Source organism: Numida meleagris, chromosome 25, assembly GCF_002078875.1.
Source record: "Numida meleagris isolate 19003 breed g44 Domestic line chromosome 25, NumMel1.0, whole genome shotgun sequence".
Classification (NCBI taxonomy): domain Eukaryota; kingdom Metazoa; phylum Chordata; class Aves; order Galliformes; family Numididae; genus Numida; species Numida meleagris.
This window is the reverse complement of record NC_034433.1, coordinates 3,315,570-3,335,068: the sequence shown is the minus strand read 5'-3', so window position 1 is coordinate 3,335,068 and position 19,499 is coordinate 3,315,570. Positions and strand designations below refer to the sequence as shown.

Below are 19,499 nucleotides of genomic sequence, written 5' to 3'. Positions count from 1 at the left end.
TGCTGCTTTCCTTCCTGCTTCCTTCTGTCTCCATCCTGCCCCTATCCGCTGCCCAGAGGAGCAGGGAGCCCCACTGCGCTCCCAAGTTGCTGCAGGAAGCCCCAGCGCAGCCAATTTCAATGCCACGGGAACCCCTAAAGACAAACCTCCTCTAAAAGGGCTGTTTGAGAAACCCAGCCGGCACCTTGCAACCCTCAGCATCGCTCTCAGGAGGATGTTTTCTCAACCTGGACAAAAACAAAGTGAAAACAATGAAAAACTGACATTGTGACTCCCTAATGGTGCAGAATTATTTTATTTCTCTTTCCAAATGGCAGCGGCTGTGCCGGAGCCACGGCCGTGTTGCTCAGCGATGCCGCTGGGGAGCGATGCACAGAGCAACCCCTGGGCTGAGCGGTGGATTTGGGGAGCAGTGGGTACACCCATGGGGCTGCCGAAGCCCTGCACTGCCCACTCAGTACAGCACTCCCAAAGGGATCCCAGCTGCTCTGGGGCTGAGCTGCACATAAGGTTCTCCCCAGGGCAGCCACCGAGCCCCAGCGACCCCCAGGTGAGCCTCACCTCACAGAATACAGACACAGACAAAAGAAGAACGTGGCTAAGCACCGTGTAACCACCCCCTGTCCTCTCAGCTTCATGATTTCTGCTGCTCAGAACTGCGCTCAGCACATTCCCTCCTGCAGCATCTCAGGATGCAGCGCTCGCTGCTCGCTGCCCCTCGCCCTCAGCCACCTGCAGCCCCCTCACCTCCAGCTTCCCAACCCCATTATTTCACCTTCAATCCCACCCAACCCTGCGTGCATCAAAACCTCAGAGCTGACGGTAAGGAGCTCAGAAAATCAGATGGCATTTGCCCTCTCCGAGCCATCCTGTTTCCCCATTTAGGCCGACAAGAAATCCGATCAGCCAAATCCAATTCCAGCTGGGCTGCGAGTCTGGAAAATGGATTATGCAGAATGTCTGACTTCAGTACCTTGATGTAAGCGTGAGCTGAGTTTGGGAGGAGATCAAAGCATTTATACCTATGGATTTAAAAAGAGGACTAAGACCAAAGCACCTTGTGATTTCTTGACAAAAGATCACAAGATTGGGAAGAGATTTTCCACCGAGCTACGCCAGCTCAAGCACCGCTGTTGTCCCCATCACTGCCAGCGTCCTGCAGCTGAGTCCCAAACGCTTTGTGTTCCCTTCCTCAGCCCTCCCAGGGATGAACCAGAGGCCATCTCACTGCTGCACCCTCAGCTCGTGGTATTGCCAGCAGCTCTGTCAAATTCCATTCAGAAAATGAGCGTTGATCACACACGCTCTCGCCCGTGTCGCTGCATTGCAGCTGAGCACAGCTCCATTCCTGCTCTGCGTCTGCAGTACCACCCCCACCTCTGCCTCACCCAGGTCAGCTGCTGCCCTTAACTCCCATTACTTCCCTTCAACTCATTCCATCAGTCTCCAACACCAGAACTGTGGTCAGACTCTCGGGCCTCCAGCTTCATTCCAGTGGGAAAAAAACTGCTACGAAACAACTTTTAATAAACCGACCTTTATTAAACTCACGATACAAAACTCCCGGCGCCGCCTGCTCGGTGTTAGGATGCCCTCTACCACCCCAGTGCAGGAGTGCGAGCACGGAGGTGCCACAGCTCCAGCCCCAGGGAGCAGGGCACCAAAACCCACAGCATTTCATTAAAACCGTGGGGCTCAACTACGGTAACTACAGAACCACTTCAAGTTAAGAACTGCGAGAAGCAGAAGTGGAGCGTCACGTTGCCCGAGATGCTGAAATTTGAGGGATTATGTTTGTGTTCTGCCATGAGAACGTTTGTCCAAGAGCTTGGAAACCAGCAAAGTGAATCCTTTCTCCCAGGTCCTCGTATCAGCTGGAAGGGAGATGTTTCTTCCAGGCAGATGAACTGTTGACTTGAATGAGCCTTGAACACGACCTGACAGCAGCATGAGCGAGGAGTCTAATCTGCTCTGATAAGCAGACATGCCAACAGTGAGAGTGTATATACAGAGAGCACTCAGAAAGGCTGTCTCAAAGTGGAAATGTATGTGTATTTGGTCTCCAGCACTGACCGTGCCCTACCCTAAACACTTCATCCTATTCCTGAACTTAAGCACTGGTTAAGTGGACAAAACTGCAAACCAGGAAAGCGGTCACCTGGTGGAAGGTACTACTGTCACAATTAAAGGCCACGAAAAACCCCACAAAAAAAAAAAAAAAAAAAAAAAAAAAAAAAGAGAGATTGCCAGCTTCTTCATGGATGTGGCTTGGCCCAGTGATCCCATGGGAAAAGTAAAACACGAAATCTCACGTTATTTTGCAGGTGAATATTTTCTTGTAAAGAAAAAATGATTTGAGAAATAAACCCAAGGAAAGTGAACCGAAGAACGAGCCCAACTCAACTTCTTTCATACAGCTATAGGTCTACGGGTCAGCTGGGAGAACAGCAGAGCTCAACCTCCAAGCTGTGCCAATTCTCTCTCTGCAGTGGCTAAATAGAAGTCCAGTGTAAAACCACTGTACCCCTCCAGCAACGCAGCAGATTTGTCCTGTCCCCTCCTGTTCTCCAGCACAGCAGTGCCACCCCCTCACTGCAGTGACACTGCTGTGCTGACCCTGCTCTTCCTGCAGCCCTTATCCCACGTGCAAGGAGCAGAATCTGCCCCACAGAGGGAGGCACTCGCAGTGACTGCTCCCCCTTGCCCAGCCCACGTGCTGCCTTTTCCTCAGCTCTGTGTAGCCTTGGCTTACACTGAATATAAACCTTATAATCTACTTGTTTGATAGCAATACATTGGTGTTCAATCACTTCACATTATTAGTAGTATAATCCACTAAATATGCATCCTCTTTATGTACCGTAGCAATAGTCCAGATGGTGCAGACTGTCATCAGAGCACCCCTATTGCCGTTGCTTTTGGGTTAGTGTCTGTATCTGCAGACATCAGTGATGCAGACGCTGCCCTGCACGGAGATGGCACCGCAGCACCAGGTTCTCACTTCTCTGCTCTGTGGCCCAGACCAGACACAGCCCAGGTCCCGCTCCACTTCACCATGGAAAGTTTGTTCCTCGGGGTGTAACCAAAAACCAGAGCTGGCAAACGTGGCGTTGTGTACACAGAGAGACTTATTCACGGGCTAAAAATAGTCTCTGGGTACCAGGAGTCCTCGCAGAGCACGGGTTTTAGATTGAGATACGGCTTCTTCAGCCACTGCAGTTTTCATCTGGATGCCGAGATTGTACTGACAAGGAAAGCCACTACACCCTGGAGTAAGGGAGCCACAGCCACAGTCTGCACCCATCTTCAGCCGCATCAAAACCGGGCTCCCTCAAAACAAAGCACTTTTCCGCCTCTGCTCCGAGATCCATCCCCCGGGGTTCACATCCATCTGCAACATCTTCATCACCCACTTGTCCTTCCTGGCCCCGTCAATGAACTCATCCAGGGACAGCTGCCCTGTGTGGGAGGTGAGGAGGACAGGACAGGGAGACAAAACAGGACAGATCAGACACAAGAAGAGGACAACAGGAACTGAAAAGCACCTCCTGTGTTTTCCCCGTACAGACTCTATAGGTCAGCTGGCTAAAAGAGGCCAATAATGGGGCTGCAACCCCACCCATTCATTCCAACCCCCCCCAATCCCTTTGGCTAGTGTGCAGTGTCACCTCAGCTCACAGGGCTGTGCCAGGATCAAAAGCACACCCTGCAGGCACCATCGGGCAGCAGTTCACAGGCTGGGATGGATGCGCTCTCTGGCTGCTGTGGGCACTCTGAGAACAAGGCTGGTGCAGCATCCAGACAGAATGGGGACATTTTACATTAAAATAAGAACAGATTTCCTCCTGCGGCACCAGCTGCTCTCGGTTCTGACCGTGAACAAACCAGAACCAAACCCAAACTGTCTGAGTAATACGACCATTCTAAGCGATTTCTTGATAAACGTAATTAAAACCAGCCTGCCCAGCAGAGATAACTTTTCATTATGCATGAATGCAATCGGAGCCATCAGTTCCTTACCATCCCCATTCTCATCCACCAACTGAAATATCCTGTCCACAACTTCCTCTGGCGTGAGCAGCGGAGTCCTCTCCTCCACCTCCGACCGACACACTTTCTTCAGCTTGTAGATGGACTGAAAAAGAAGTTCACAGGTCAGAAGAAAGGCTTGGAAAATGAAGAGCAGTGATGAAATTCGTTGTTTTGGCAGCAGCGTAGAGGCCTTTTACAAAGGCTGCAGCTTTCTAAGGATTCCTTTATCTGTGCCTTGAAGCTGCTGCCTCCTGTTTGCTTCCCTCACAGAGCATGGTCAAGACCTCAGGGCTCCTTTGGGAGGAACGAGGCTAGAGTTTCAGATGGGAAAACCTGGCTTTCCAATATGAGTTTTTCCTAAGGCCTGAGCAGAGCACCTCCCTCCCAGCCCTCCTGGAGCTCCTGCCCAAGCTGCAAGTCCCGACCTGCAGCAGCACATACCCTGACCCCAGCTCTTGCTCCACTTTGTTATCAGAAAATGGCACGTTTCAATTATTCCTCCCACCTCGGCCTTACATGACAGCCACCTGCTCATCATTATCTCTGCTCATTAGGCTGAAGTGTTTTGTCCGATGTCTTCCCAGAGAGGGGATTAGCGAGGGCCTAACACAGCTCTGGCCAATTCCAGTCTGACCTCAAAACCATAATTGAACCTGCCCAGGTCCGGCTCCCCGATGCTCCCCACCTGCCCCTGGCCCTGCAGGTAACAAGTTGGTTGCTATTTCCCAGCTGCTGGCTACCCAAAGGACTTGCTTTCCGCAGCTGAGTTCTTTTGGTATTGCGTTTACCCCCGAATCCTAAAGGATCCCATAAGCACCAGTTAAAGTTCATAAATATGGCTGTGAAGGGGTGAAGGTGTGACTGGCACACTCCCTGAGGGATTTACCTGAAGTTCAAGGCCAGTTACCCGTGTCTGCCTGCGAACCCACATGCCTCCTCGCACACCTTCACAGTCACTAATTAAAACTCAGCACGGAACAGAAACCCAAAAAGGACGAATTACAAATGGGATTCCTCTGCTAGTTTGTGCCTCCCAGCGTATTCTCAGCCGCTGTGCAGTCACGAAGCCTGGCTGCTGCGAGGAGCAGGGCTGAAGCACTCTCCTCCAGCCAAGGCAGTGGGTTCTGATGCAAAGCATCCGACAGCAAGGTCCGAGCAGAGACCTGGAGCCCACAGCGCTGCTGTCCCCACTGCTGGGCTCCACCAACCCTCTGACCCTTCGCCAGGGTCAGGCATTGCAGCTTCACTGCCCACAGCTGCCTTGAAACCCAGTTATCACAAAAACCGAGTGCATCACCACGTTGCCAAAGAACTGCGATTGCTGAAATAAGCGATGAGGCAACGCCGACTTACCTCAACAATTTCTAGCAGCTCAGGTTTGTCTATGCAGCCATTCCCATCCTTGTCATACACTTTGAACGTCCACCTCAGCTTGTGCTCCAGTTTTCCCCGTAAAACAAGATTCAAGGCAGCCACGTATTCCAGAAAGTCAATGGTGTTATCCTGACGGAGGAGGAAAGAGGAGAGTCTCACTGACACTTAACTGGGCATGGCTGATAGAAAACTGATTACAAAACCTCAGTGCAAAACTGCCAGAAGACACACCATGGGCCGAGAGTATCTGTGCTGCTTCGAATACAATCAAGAGCTTCAGAAAAATAAGATTGTCAAGCATCCCTTACCCATCTCAAGGTAAGAAAGGCAAGCATATTACATTTCCATGGGTATTACAGGAGAGCATTACGCTAGCTTTTGCACAAATACACGAGAGCATCTAAACTGCCACTAAACCAGAAAGCCTGCTTGCCCAGGTGCCCTGGGGAAAGCACCCCAGGAAAGGGTGCTTCCCTTTCCCTACAGCAAAGGGAATCGAAACCGGGAGTTCCAAGTTAGCCGACATTCCTTTGCTTTTGAGCATCTGCGATCAATGTTTTGTTACATGCCCCCTGTATATGCATACACACACTTCTTCTACTGCATATCAAGCCACTGTAACCTCCCCGCCATAACAGATTTTTTTCCCATTCGGCCTGAGATAATTGGATGACTTTTCAGTAATATTGTCACAAATACGACTGCCTAAACTCGAACCTTTCAATCCATCTACAAACACTCCAGTAAGGATGTTCTGCTCTTAGTCAGCGCACAGGTTTGTGAGGCCATCCCAGCCCACACCGAGCACTGCAGTACGTGCCCCTTGTGCCCCAGCAGAGCATTGTGACCAGGGTGGGAGCTGCAGCAGAGGAGCTCTGGCTTGCAGGAGGAAAGGTGCTGATCACCAACAAACCAGCGCAAGAACTCCTCGCCACTTACCCCATTCTTATCAAAAGCTCTGAACATGTTTTCAATGTACTCTGCTGCTTCGTGGTTGTCCTGGACGCCGAAGAACCTCTTGAATTCGTGCATGAAGAGGGTTCCGCTGGGACATTCAACCACAAATTTCTTATACCATTCCTGCAGTTCAGCAACATCGATCTCTGTCTGTTCCCCTTCAGCGTTGGTAAACTGCTGTCCCATTTTGCTCCGTAAAGCAGAAGAGAAAATCCAAAGTCCTTTGCCCGTACGGTCCTTTTAATGCCTTTATTTGCTATTTCTGCTCCTTTTTCCTTGCTGTCCCGTGCCTCTATTTGACGTGAATATTGTGCCTTTGCCTTGCTTTTGTCTTTTAATTTCTCCTTCCTCCTTCCCCAGGCTGTGCCCACCTCCCCAGCTGCGTGCGCTCACCCGGTGCTCACAGAGCTGTTCTCTGCGCTGGGGCAGAGCAGCATGTGGCAGCAGACACGTATAAAAATAACTAAGATCATTAGGAGATTCCCACCCATGAGTCACAGAGACCTTCAGATGTTCTGGGCTATGGCCTATTTAGAAGCAGACTGCAGAGGCTCAGGGTCCTCCTGCACATTGACACCTTCAAGCTGAAGAATTTGGGAACGGAGCTTCCCTTCGCACATCACCTACAGCTCTGTTCCCTTCATTGTGTTTTTCATTAAAAAGAAGGGTAATAAGCAAGCTCCCCAACATTAATTTTTCTAATGAAGGCACACACCACCTCTTTGCAGGGAGTGCTCCAACTTTTCAGTGAAACAGGGCATGTGAATGAAAAACATTCAGAGCAAACCCTGATTTAATACATACAACCCTGCTCTCACATGAGAAAAGCTGCTAATATTAATGAGACTACTGGCATATAAAGTTAATTAAATGCCTGCTACAGGCTTTTCTCTATACAAAGGGAGAGAGGAAAGAATTGAATGCACAGAGGCAAACGTTCCTATTTCTCTACGGCCATTTTCAATGAAAAGCAACACACGTCTTTTATTTCCTTTCTATACAGAAATGTGTATTTCTAAAACCTGAGGCCTCTTTATTCCTCTTTGGCACCTTTTGCTGTCGAAGTACTTTTCCTTGCCATAGTCTGTCTATAACACTGGCCTCCTCCTGCTCTGTAGAAGCCTGGTATGGGGCCGGTCACAGCCACCTGCTGCTGAAAACCCCTTCCCACCACTGTTCCCTATTCCTGCTGGGGCTGCCAGCCCCAATCCTCCTCATCCCAGGTGTTTTGAAACTGACCACTTATCTGTGTCAGCTGGAAAGAAATGACCTGTAGCTAAAAATGTGCCTGAGCCAGGCTGATAGCTAGATAGGATTCTCCTTTTAAGAGGATTGGAGTAGTGTTAATAGGAAACAATACACTCCCCATTATAATAATATGAAAGACCACCACGATTTAAGCTGTTCTTTTTTGGAAGCAGATTGGCTTGGGAAGAAGAGTTTCTCATATGGAAAAACAGAGGTCAACAGTCCCACTCTGTAGTGGGAGCGTTTTGAGTCTGCAGTGAGAATGGGGCTTCCTCTTAATCTGCTTACACCTGTCAATGAGCTGCCAATAGCGGTGTGTGTGCAGGCATCTGTGTGTGTGTGTGCACACAGATCTGCAGGAGCAGAGCACAGCTCGGGGCTGTCAGTAATGGTCAGCGTGTGAGGATGCCCAGGCAATGGGTGATGGATTCACTTCAGGGTCTTAAGCACGAAGAGGACAAAAGCTGCACAGCAGTAATAGCGATGGGTAGGGAAGAGCAGGGGAGTTGCCAGGAAGGTAAGGCTCTTCTCCTTCAATGGAAATCAACTATTTTGGCTTGATAATTTGGAGGAGTCGTGTTTGTCCCTCTCTGCACCTAGAACGCAATGGGATTAACGAGATTAATCCTTCCTTTTACAAATGCTGTGGACAAATTTCAACCCCTTGAATGTGAGATAACTCATTGGCAGCAGAGCACTGTGACACCTGGAGTTCATTGGATCTGTCTGCCAGCACTCGCCTTTCACCCAGACCTGCTGGAAAGCAGCCTCTGCCAACCAGCTGTTACTGTGGTATTTGATTTGTCTCATTCTCCATTTCTTTTCCTGCATGAAGCTTTTTCCCCACTTGACGTTCCTTGATTGATCTCACCTAACAGCTGGTGAGGGCACGGCTCTATCCGGGTCACAGGGCCTGCAAGATGCAGAGATGCTTCTGCTGGGGGATGGGCTGGGGGGCTCTGCACGCTCCTGCAGCACATTGGAGGGCTCTGCACCATTTTGTGCAGCGCTCCCGTGCACGGCTGCATGCTGGAATGCGAGCACCGAGAGTGCGGAACAAGACTCTGCATGCCTGGGACAGCATGCTGCCTCATTGCATAATTGTGTTTTGCCTTATGGGAACCTAGCGATCTGTTCCCAGGACAGAAAATGGCTCCTCGTTGTTTCGATGACTCCGATCTTTTCTAGCCAGGGACAGAGGACTGAAAGAGACCTGGGCTACAAAATCTACCCGGTGTTACTGCTCATATCAGGGCATGCAATCACGCTAATAAAACTACTGATGTTAATTCAGTACTGAAATGAAATCTCATAGCTCCTGGGATGAAAATTCCTCTGCAGACGTTCTTGCTGTCCCAGAGTGTGCACTCTGCAGACTACAGACACAGCCTCCATCGCCTGGCCAGCAGGCTGTCACGTTGTGAAGGACGGCTTATCAACCAAAGGAGTTCTCTGCGTGCCTCAAAAAATAGATGCAGGTCACTGTAATAAGGAGCCTGGTGGTCTTTGAAAGGTTAGGATCATTGCTTTATAGGGTGATACCCGCTAAGAAAATACCACATCAGAATGAGCCCTTTAGGTGATGAGCTGTGAACGGGAATGTCTGATTACACGTCCTCAGAGCATCGCCCGTACAGCTGAAACGCTGCAAAGTTTCCCCGCCAAGAGCACGGAAAAAGAGACGGCTCCTTTCCCGTCAGCTCCCCAGCACAACATGCTGCCACACGCTGCGGCAGCGCCCGGGAGGAACTCGGGGAAAAGAGCCCTGCAGAGCTCTGTGTCACAAGCCTGGCAGGCGCAGTGCTGCTCAGCAGAGGCCGGCAGCGTGCGGGCAGGCCTGGCTGCTGCGAGGGATCGGCTCCTATGAAACCGGAGGCACAGCAAGGTCTGCGTGCAGACGTTCTGCTCTGCTCCATCATTTCATGCACAGCAGCGCGAGCGCTCCTTGGGATGGGCGGCGTGCAGCATCCCCGGGGCAGGCCTGGGAGGAGCAGAGCTCTGCCCAGGGAACATTCCGAGGCGCCCTGAGCGTCCGGCCACAAACCTGAACCGCCCCGGCTTCTCCCATGGCCGGCAGACAGCTGTGCGGGCGGCAGGAACGCGGGGCGGACGCGCTCGGTGCTGGTGTTGAGTTGCTTGGGAAGAGATCAAAGGTTTCCCACACTTGGCCGGGAGCTCAGCCCGGTGTCCGAGCATCTCTTTGTAGGTGCTCACCACATTGGTCATTGCATTGCAGATTGTTGTATGGCAGGACTAATAACATGGGGGTATTATTACAGGAGCAGCTGTCCCTCGCTTTCCATATCAAAAAAAGAGAAAACCAAGCAACCAAATCTGAAGTTCACCAGCGCAGCACTGTCCTACAAAGGAAACATCAACCTTAGGTGTTTCTCTCTCGCACCTATTGTGCTCATTGCCAGGCATTTTGCTATGTGCCGACAAACTCCTGCTCAGTGTCACCTCCCATGGCCACACTTCAGTGCCAAATGAAGGCTGAAAGGTTTATCCTGCACTCGGCATCTTTCAAGGCACGCTTCCCAAGGAAAACGCAGAGCTCTATTTTCTGTTCAAGTGAAGATTTCCAGCATTCTGCATATATAATCCCTAAATCGTGGGGTAGCATTAAGCTCTGGGAGTAGCTTAGTCTTCCCAAAGTCAGGATTCAGCCCTGTCCACAGTGTTCTGTGACGAAGGAGGAGGGAAATTCCCACCGTTTTTTTCTAGTTCATTGAAACTGGATGGTGAAGCATTATGTGATCTCCTGAAACCGAGATTCACCACTGAGTCACGGTTCCCCACCTACAGGGAATAGAAATGAAAGGCGAATGAGAGGCGAGACCGGCGGGATGCTGAGGGATGCCGCAGGCAGCGAGGTGGAGGTGGGTGCACGCAGGGACGGGGCTGCGGGAGGGGGAACGTTGAGCCGGCTTTCTGAGAAGGTGGCAGCGCGCGAATCCTAAAAAAAAAAAAAAGTTTTGCCTTTAAACTTAATGGGTGGATCTGCTGGGCCAAACGGGTTTTGAAGGGGGGGGGTAAAAAAAAAAAAAAAAAAGACGAAGGTCATTTTGTTTTTACAAATTCCACTATGAAAAAAAAAAAAAGCAGAAAGAAAGAAGCAAAGCAGGTCGCTCACACGCCGGGGCGCCGCCGCTGCCCCCACCCGCGGGGCCGGAGCGCAGCGCAGCGGAGCCAGCCCACGGCCGTGGGCGGGGCGGGCGGTGGCGCGGCTGCGCCCGGCGCACCTGGAGGCAGGTGAGGGCGGAGCCGCTGCCGTGTGCGCGCCGCCGCCGCCGCGCTCCCCTCGCCCCTCCGCCGGCGCCGCCCCGCCGCTGCGCCCACGCGCGGGCCCCGCGGGGCGGCGGAGAGCCCCGGGGCGCGGAGCGGCCCCTGCCTCGGCGCGGCCCCCCTCCCCCGGAGGAGCGGTGAGTGGCGCGGGGCCGGGAGGTGCGGCGGGGCCCGGCGGTGCGGGGCCGTTCCCCGGGCGCGGCGCGCTCGGTGCGGGGTCCCGGCGGAGCGGGTCGGGGCGCGGGGCCGGGTCGGAGCTGGCGGGCGGCCGATGGGGCGAGGAGTCGGCTCCGTGCGAGGCGCCGCTCCCGCGGGTTTCCTGCCGGGAGGTGTCCGGCCCGTTCCGGGCTGCGAGGGGAGGGAACTGCCCGGCCCGGCGGCAGCGGGAGGGTGAAGCGCGCCGAGGGTGTCCGTTTATTGCCTTCTCTATCTGCTCGCACGGGTCGTGCTGTCGTTTGCCTTAGGCGACGTCTTTCGAGTCGGCAGAAGCGAGGCCTGGGGCAGGACGGGGTGGGTCTTGTCCCCCCGTGCCCCGACGGCTGCTCCCATAGCGCCGTTGTGAGACCCAGCACCCGGGGCGGCCCCTTCTCTCGAGCCCTGCCGTGGGAATCGCGAGGGTTAATCGTGCTCAAAGGGCTCGTGGCTGCGCTGAGCGCCGGGGGGCCGAGGGGCTGTGGGGCTTTAGGGAAGCGGTGATGTTCGAAGCTCTGAGATGTGGGAGCAGGTTCCCCGTGCGGAGGTGGGGGGGGTTGGTGAAGTGTCAGCGAACTGGATGAAAGTTCAGCGTGTTCCTCAGTGGGAACATTGATACTAAGGGTTGAGCTGCTTGCCTTTGGGAAAGAAAAAATAATAATCCCTTAGATGCACGATAATGTCATCAAACAAAGTTAACGAGCGAGGAACGAGGTGCCCAGCCCGTGGTACTGCAAAGCTGCGCCCAGAGAACGCCCCTTCCTTCCTTAGAGGCGCTGTGAGCGAGGTGGGAAGGTGCTGAGTGTTGGCGGTGCTGGCAGAGCCTGAAAGCGCCGCAGCTGGGAAAACCCGTGGGCCGCGACGCTCTGGGGAGAGGTGTGCGGGAGGGAGGCAGGAGGGGCACGGAGCATCCTTCAGCCCCGGGTACCGCTGCGGGCAGAGCGCAGGGCAGCCGTGCTCCGCCATCAGAGCGGACAGCCCCGTGTTCCCCGAGCAGCCCCTCTGCAGTGTGGTGGAGGCAGGCTGCAGGCAGCCTTTTCCGGGTGTGCTGCGTGCTGGTACGCTGGCTGACAGCTGTGCCGACAGCTGAGATCAACTGTGGCCAACCCTGACCTTCGTCAGTGGGCTGCGGGATGGCTGCTCGTCCCCCAGGCCCCGTGAGCTCTCGCTGGGTAACGTCTCGCCCTCGCAGCGCCCGGTGGTCGCGGATTCGTGGGATGGAAGTTGAAGGCTGCGCGGGGCTGACTCACTGTCTGCTGCAATGGATTCAAGTTGGTTTGCTCTCTTAGTGTGTCAACAAGTCATTGGTGATAAAAGGTCATAAAGCATTGTAACGTCTGGTATTGACAGAGGCTGGCTGTCATCCAGGGGACAATTCGAAGCCAATACGGCAGCGCCAACGCACCGTGCACGTGACTGAATTTATTTTCTTGGAGAGGCAGGCATGAATTTTTCTCTGTGGTGTCTGGGTTTCTGTTCCATCGTGGCCTTGCAAATGTGTGTGTTACTAGAGGCAGAGGGGCTGCTCGTAGTAAAGTTACATGCGCAAGAAGTCATGGAAACTAGCTTCAGTTAGGATTTCCTTGTTCCAAGGAGAAGTCACTGCTTTTTCCCTTTGCAAATGAAATCAATACCTGATTTTTGTTGTTTTTGTCTCAATTCTAAGTCCAGGATTAACCTGGACTTTGTGTCTTTGCAAACACGCTACGGAGTGCTTAATTCTGACGGGATTTTGCATGCAGGTAACTGATACGGCAGTTTCAGAAGCAGAAAAATAATGGTGAGGATTCCTTTCTGATCCTTTGCAGCACCTGGAGAACGCTCTGCTAATATGCCAGGGTCCTTGGCTGAGCACGTTTCCAAAGTATTATTTAAACACGTTTTGCAATGAAATCGGGACACTTTCTTTGCTTAACAGATAAAATAAGTCGCGTTCAGATTAATTTTGTGCGAACACTTGCATTTGAATCGGATCTGTGGGTATTTGAACAAATAAAACCTGTTCCTGGACTAGTTCTTGGATAGGCTTTTTAATCTCCTCTATCTCTGCTGCTAGGCGCATTTTGCAACTCCTGTAGCAGTGTTCAGGGCTTATGGTGAAGCATTTACTTATCCCATGCTTGCTTTATTAACGGGAAATTTGCCATTTTTTCTCGTTGTTTCACGATTCACAAAATGAATGTGTGAGAGATGCCTTCTTAAGGCATGGAGCATAAATCCCTCCCCCCAAAAGGTGCTAAATGCTGCCTTTTCCTGCAGGGAGGCAGTGAACTCTGTCTGTCTGTTCTGATGAGGAAGAATATTGTTGGCTATGAATGTAGCAGCAACACGATACTACTTAACGCATCCAATTTATTGTTTAACTGCAGTTTTGTTTTCGTAAGAAACCATTAGGGCAGTCTTACTCAGTTTTTGGCGTGAGCATGGACTTGCAGTTCATGTCCTCCTGGATAAACATCACGGTTAATGTAGGTCAGCACCTTGCAGTGATGTTTGCAGATGATTCTACTGCATTAAGGAACTTGAGGAAAGACATGACTTGACTTTTGGAAGAAAGCCCATCTCTGACAAAGCAGTCCCCTCTGCTTCATGTGGGTGGTTCTCCCTATATCTCAGCTGGGGCAAAAACTTCAGAGTTCGCATGTTAGCTTTGTCTTTCTCGAGGCAAGACTGACAGGACTGAAGGAAAACTGGGTGAGAGATTCTGTTCAGTGGAGGCTTCTGGAATTCCAGTGTCAGTTCTTGCTGTGGCTTGCTGGTGGCTTTTTCTCCTGTGCAGCATTTCCAGCTTGGGCTCGGCTGGGGCTCACCCTTCCCAGTTAACATGAATAATGCACATGTCTACTTACTGGAATATTTACCAAGCTGTTGTTCTAGAAATAATTATAGTCCCTGCTTAGTGATCCGTTTGTTGCTCCTCCTGGTAGAAGAGTCGCTAGCTAAGTCGGAGTTAGTGATTTCAGTGTGCAGTAACAACAGCGGATAGCAGTAGCACCCCATCGGGTGCTTTTCCATGAAGTTAACTTTTTAAACAAGAGGAATCTCAACTAACCCGTTGCAGTTGGTCTGCTATCACCTCTGTCTTCCGTAGACAATGGCGTTACACCCGCGGAGAGTGCGCCTGAAGCCCTGGCTCGTGGCCCAGGTGGACAGCGGGATGTACCCCGGCCTCATCTGGCTGAACCGAGAAGCCAAGCGGTTCCAGATCCCCTGGAAGCACGCGACCCGGCACAGCCCGCAGCACGAGGAGGAGAACACCATCTTCAAGGTGAGGCAGGGAGAAGCTTGGCTACACAGAGACAAAGGGCCGAATTGTTGTCCCCAGAGCTCAATAGGCATTTCAGTAACAGTTTCCAGGTGCATTTTGTCCTCTTTCTTGGCCCTCTGAAATGCCACTTTGTGCACCTGGATGCCAAGCTTGGCGCTGCACTAGAAAGGCGTACACTTCCTTAACCCTTTCAGACTGCCACAGGCCTGGTGATGTCTGGTTGCGTGGTCAGCGGATGGCTGATGCTCTCATGTTGGTGCCTGGGGCTGCTCTGCTCCGTTGTAACCAAATCCATCCCCTGCACAGGAGATGCTGACAGAAATGGTTTCTGGTATTGTGGCTGAGACACCCAGAGAGACTCTGTGCACAATCCTGTGCGGCTGGTACTTAACTTGTATGAAGATGCATGCTCTGAATTTACATGTTTATTTTTTTCTTTTCCTCTTAATGGGTAAAGCTATTAAGGAGGGAACGTCTGCTGTTGTTATCAGAAGAGCTGCGGTTAAGGCTTCTGCAAGAGAGGGATTTCATGCTAAATTTGTTTCTAAGCTTCATTTCTGATAGAAGCAGCTCTACTGTGAGGGCTGGACTGAGTATGGTGCTGTACTTTGTCCCCAGGCATGGGCTGTGGAAACAGGGAAGTACCAGGAAGGAGTCGACGAGCCAGACCCTGCAAAGTGGAAAGCCCAGCTCCGATGTGCTCTTAACAAAAGCCGGGAGTTTAATTTGATGTATGATGGCACCAAGGAGGTGCCCATGAATCCCGTGAAAATTTATGAAGTGTGCGATATCCCGCAGTCCCAGGGATCAATCATTAATCCAGGTGAGGGCCTTGCTGGCACAGAGCTGGTTACTGAGCAGGCGCTTGTCCAATGTGTGCACCTTCCCCTGCGTGGCATTAACTCCCCAGCTGCCTTTGTGTGCAGTGCCTGGCAGCTGCTGTGAGCCCAGCTGCACTTTAAGAGGACTTCGAGCCATAGTATGCCTGTACTAAAACCAATAGAGCTGCATGCAGTTGCATGTTTTCTGCTAAAAAATCCAGTATTACCGATAGTTCCTGTACCCTCAGCTTTCTATAAACAGGTAGTAAGCTTGAAATGTTGTACAGATGAGATTTTCTTTTTTTTTTTTTTAACTTAAAGCCAGAAATAAACTTCTGATATTGTGCCAAGCCAATATGAAAACTACTTTTTTTTTTTTTTTTCAAGAAATGCATTGCAGTGTTTCATACCAATTGTCTACCCGCTTTGTGCTTGTTTGCAGGTTCCACTGGCTCAGCTCCATGGGACGAGAAGGAAAATGATCTTGATGAAGACGAAGAGGAAGAATTGAATCCATCTCAGCATGTCCCTATTCAAGAGACATTTCCGTTTCTTAATATCAACGGTTGGTGCCATAGTCTGTAATGTAATAGTGAAGTTATTTGCTTGTATATTGGCGCATGCTTGAAATTAAGACTTGGCTTAGTGAAGAGTCAATTCCTTTCTGTAGATTCTCCGATGGCTCCAGCCAGCGCGGAGAACTGCAGCCCTGAAGCTGTGTGGCCGAAGAATGAACCTCTGGATATGGAGATGCCTCCGACTGCTCTGCAGCATGACTTCTTCAGCAGCCCGGAGCTCTGGATCAGCTCTCTTCCAAGTATGTTTCTGGGTTTGTAGTGCTTCTGTCATTGTACTTGAAAAATCAAAATTTTTTTTTTTTAATCCTCTTTGCTTGTTAGCATCTGTGTATAGCTAAAACATCCCTGCAAGCCTAGCTTGGATTGCATGATTTGTCTCTACTGCTGATGTATGTGCAGAGGTCCAGGAAAAGTCCTACTGACAGTTTCTCTCAGTGACAGACCTAGAAATCAAGTTTGAATATCGAGGAAAGGAGACTGGGCAGACGACAACTGTGAGCAACCCACAGGGATGCAGACTGTTCTACGGAGAGCTGGGTCCTATGCCAGACCAGGAAGAGCTCTTTGGGCCTATTAATTTGGAGCAAGTAAGGTTTCCAGGAACAGAGCAAATCACCAATGAAAAGCAAAAGATCTTCACCAGTCGGCTGCTGGATGTTATGGACAGGGGACTGATCCTGGAGGTCAGTGGCCATGCCATCTACGCTGTGCGGCTCTGCCAGTGCAAGGTGTACTGGTCCGGTCCCTGTGCGCCTTCTGCCACTACACCAAATTTGATTGAGAGGCAAAAGAAAGTCAAACTCTTCTGTTTGGAAACATTCCTAAGCGGTAGGTAGATTCTGCTTCTGGAAGATAACTTTGGGCCCTTGGTGACGTTATTGGAAGGGGTGGTCTGTCCTGGGGGTTGCTTTGGATGTGCTAATCAGTTTTCATATGCATGAAGCATGAATAGTTATCTCTGCTTCCCCTGACCTCAGTGGACTGTGGGGCAGGTGTGCATTGGAATGAAGTGGTTGGGCACTCATTTAATGCTCTGAGAACTACGGTGGGACTTGCTTTTACAGAAAGTTTTTCTGGATTCAAGTAATAGGCTCTAATTGTGGATGTGTAAGAAGCAGCTCTGGCAAGGGACAGCCCATAGTTAAGACCTAGCACAGTGTAGTGAGGTGGGACATGGTGAACATTTCTATCCAAAAGGTGGACAACCCTGCAGCCTTTTGCTTTTCTTCCTAGAGCTGATTGCCCACCAGAAAGGACAAATTGAGAAACAGCCACCATTTGAGATCTACTTCTGTTTTGGGGAAGAGTGGCCTGATGGAAAACCTCGGGAGAGAAAGCTGATTGTGGTTCAGGTAGGAATGAAGGCACACGAGTGACATGTGATAGCCCTGCACGGGCAGTGCACTGGCTCTGGATCGATACCCGCAGGAACCAGAGAATTGTTCTTCTCTGCTGTGGTCACTGGCAGGGGGAAACCCCAAGAGGGCTGCTGGATTTTTGTCACAGCAAATGCAGGTGTTGTGTGTGTGCCGAATAGCACGGAGCTGTGGGTGTGTTTTAGGTGACTGTGGAAGCTATCCTGCAGGGAACCTTCTCTGGCAAGGAGTCTCTGCTGGGGAACAGAGACATACTGTGTGACTGCTAGGCTGAAATGATGGATTTCTTCAACAGGTCATCCCTGTTGTGGCCCGGATGATATACGAAATGTTTTCCGGTGACTTCACGCGCTCCTTTGACAGCGGCAGTGTGCGGCTTCAGATCTCTACACCTGACATCAAAGACAACATTGTGGCTCACCTGAAGCAGCTGTACCGCCTGTTGCAGACCCACCAGGAGGGGTGGCCAATGCAGGCTCCCACCATGCACATGGCACAGCCACTGCCCGCACAGTGATGGGTGCTCAGTCTTCCTGCGCTGTGCCCTGGGTTCCCTACCTTGTATATAAGAGAAAACTTTTGACAAGTGCCTTGCCTGAACCTGAATGAAATCTGTAAATCTGGTTTTCTGATTGAATTTCCCCAGTCTCATGGTACTTTTGTTTTGGGAGTGTTATAAATAAAGGGAATAAGGAATGCTTCTACTCACTGTTTTTAGCTACTTGCTTAAGCCACCACTATGTATAAATCAGATTTTTAATTCTGTAATATTTTTTAACCCAAATACTGACAATCCTGTATATAAACACTTGATGGGGGGGAGAGGAAAAATTAATCTGTACTCTATTAAAATTGCCTTAACATTACCTTGTCTTATTTTATTTCTTTTTAACCAGCCTGTAGCTGCAAGCTCTCAGGCTCGCTCCTCTATCTTCCACTGTGCTTTCTACTTGATATCTCTTGGCATGCATGCAGTTAGAACAACGCCGAAAGGAAGAGGGAGCTCTGACCTCCGCGCCTGCAGCCGCAGCACCGTTCGGCTACGCGCTCTTCCGTGTTCACGGAGACGCGGCCGCGGCTCCTCCTCAGTGGGGCCGGGTCCGCCGCCATAGGCCGCTCCGCCCCTCTCCATTGGGGCCCGCCCGGGAAGGCCGCTCCGCCCCGGCCTCGCGTGGCGCTGTGTCCGGGCCGGAAGCTGCGGGCGCCGGATGCGCCGCTACTCTAGGCCGGGGCCTGGCCATGGGCCCCGCGGGCCGTGGCGAGGCGCAGCGCCTGCTGCCCGCCCCGCAGCTGGTGGCTGCGGCTCGGGAGGCGCTGGGGGCCGGGTCCAGGCGGCGGCTGGCGGCAGCCCGCGCCCTGCAGCTGGCCGGAGAGGTGCTGGCGGTGGCGGCGGGGCTGAAGCCGGCGCTGCTGTACGACTGTGGGGCGGCGGGGCCCGCCGAGCTGCGGCGCTACGTGGAGAGGCTGCGGGAGGCCGGGCTGGCCCTGTGCCGCCTGCACCTGCTGGGCGTGGCGGGCGAGGTGCTGCTGCTGCACCCGGGCCGTGCCCGGCGACAGCTGGAGGCCGCGCTCCGTGCTCACCCTGCGCCCTTCATGGATGTGGCTGCGGCGCGGTGCAGCCCCGCACTCTGCGGCCCAGCCGAGGCTGCAGCCATCAGGGGCCACCTCGAGGCCCTCTTGGTCCACCTCGTGGCTGCAGAGGAGGCTGCCAACACCCCCGTGTCTTGCAGTGAGGTCGTGGCCACCGGCTGGAACCTCTGCACTGTGTTCGGGGTGCTGCTGGGCTACCCAGCTGCCTACACCTTCCCCGTGGAGGAGGGCGGCGAGAACTGCCTGGCACTGACGCCGCTCAGGGTGTTCACGGCCCAGGCCTCCTGCCCCAGGATACAGGGTGGACTCCAGGTGCAGATCTGCTCCTTCAGTATCCCCGAGAGCCTCTGTGCAGAGCTGCAGGAGATGCTGGACGCCTGGCGCGAGGAGCTGAGGGATGACTTCTGCGCACAGAGTGACTTCGTTGATCTCTGCATTTCCAGTGAAGTGGTGTCGCTGCCAGCAGTTGCCTTGTGACACAAACAGACAACCAAACACTGGCTTTTCACCCTGTTTCTCACATGCCTCAGGGTTGAGGTGGGGAACGCACTGAGGCACCGTAGGGAGGCCCTGAGCACCAACCAGATGGGTTTGGGCCTGACCGCTCAGGCCAGGTGTGGATCAAGTCCATGCACGTCCCAAGTATGTGGATGAACACCCAAAGCAGCTCCACAGCCTGGATCCCGACTGTGGAGTTTGTTATTGGGTATGTTTGCTGTGAAAGACTGAGGATTAATAAAAAATGCTAACGCTGCAGTATTCCTAATTTGTGAAGCTT

The 19,499-nt window shown here is 52.2% G+C and overlaps 3 protein-coding genes across 3 annotated transcripts; 2 read left to right on the top strand and 1 right to left on the bottom strand.

Moving 5' to 3' along the window:
* GUCA1B (guanylate cyclase activator 1B) lies at nt 2,227-10,813 on the bottom strand. The gene is made up of 5 exons (XM_021377234.1): nt 10,745-10,813; nt 6,346-10,567; nt 5,386-5,535; nt 4,021-4,135; nt 2,227-3,459 (listed from the first exon to the last, which is right to left on the bottom strand). The coding sequence occupies exons 2-5, from the start codon at nt 6,547-6,549 to the stop codon at nt 3,332-3,334; spliced, it is 597 nt and encodes a 198-aa protein (XP_021232909.1). The 5' UTR covers nt 6,550-10,567; nt 10,745-10,813; the 3' UTR covers nt 2,227-3,331.
* Nucleotides 10,967-17,997, top strand: IRF6 (interferon regulatory factor 6). Its single transcript, XM_021377231.1, has 8 exons — nt 10,967-11,033; nt 14,180-14,356; nt 14,975-15,179; nt 15,620-15,742; nt 15,848-15,994; nt 16,191-16,583; nt 16,989-17,107; nt 17,427-17,997. The coding sequence occupies exons 2-8, from the start codon at nt 14,183-14,185 to the stop codon at nt 17,646-17,648; spliced, it is 1,383 nt and encodes a 460-aa protein (XP_021232906.1). The 5' UTR covers nt 10,967-11,033; nt 14,180-14,182; the 3' UTR covers nt 17,649-17,997.
* Nucleotides 18,062-19,487, top strand: C25H1orf74 (chromosome 25 C1orf74 homolog). The gene has a single exon (XM_021377232.1). The coding sequence runs from the start codon at nt 18,101-18,103 to the stop codon at nt 19,196-19,198; it is 1,098 nt and encodes a 365-aa protein (XP_021232907.1). The 5' UTR covers nt 18,062-18,100; the 3' UTR covers nt 19,199-19,487.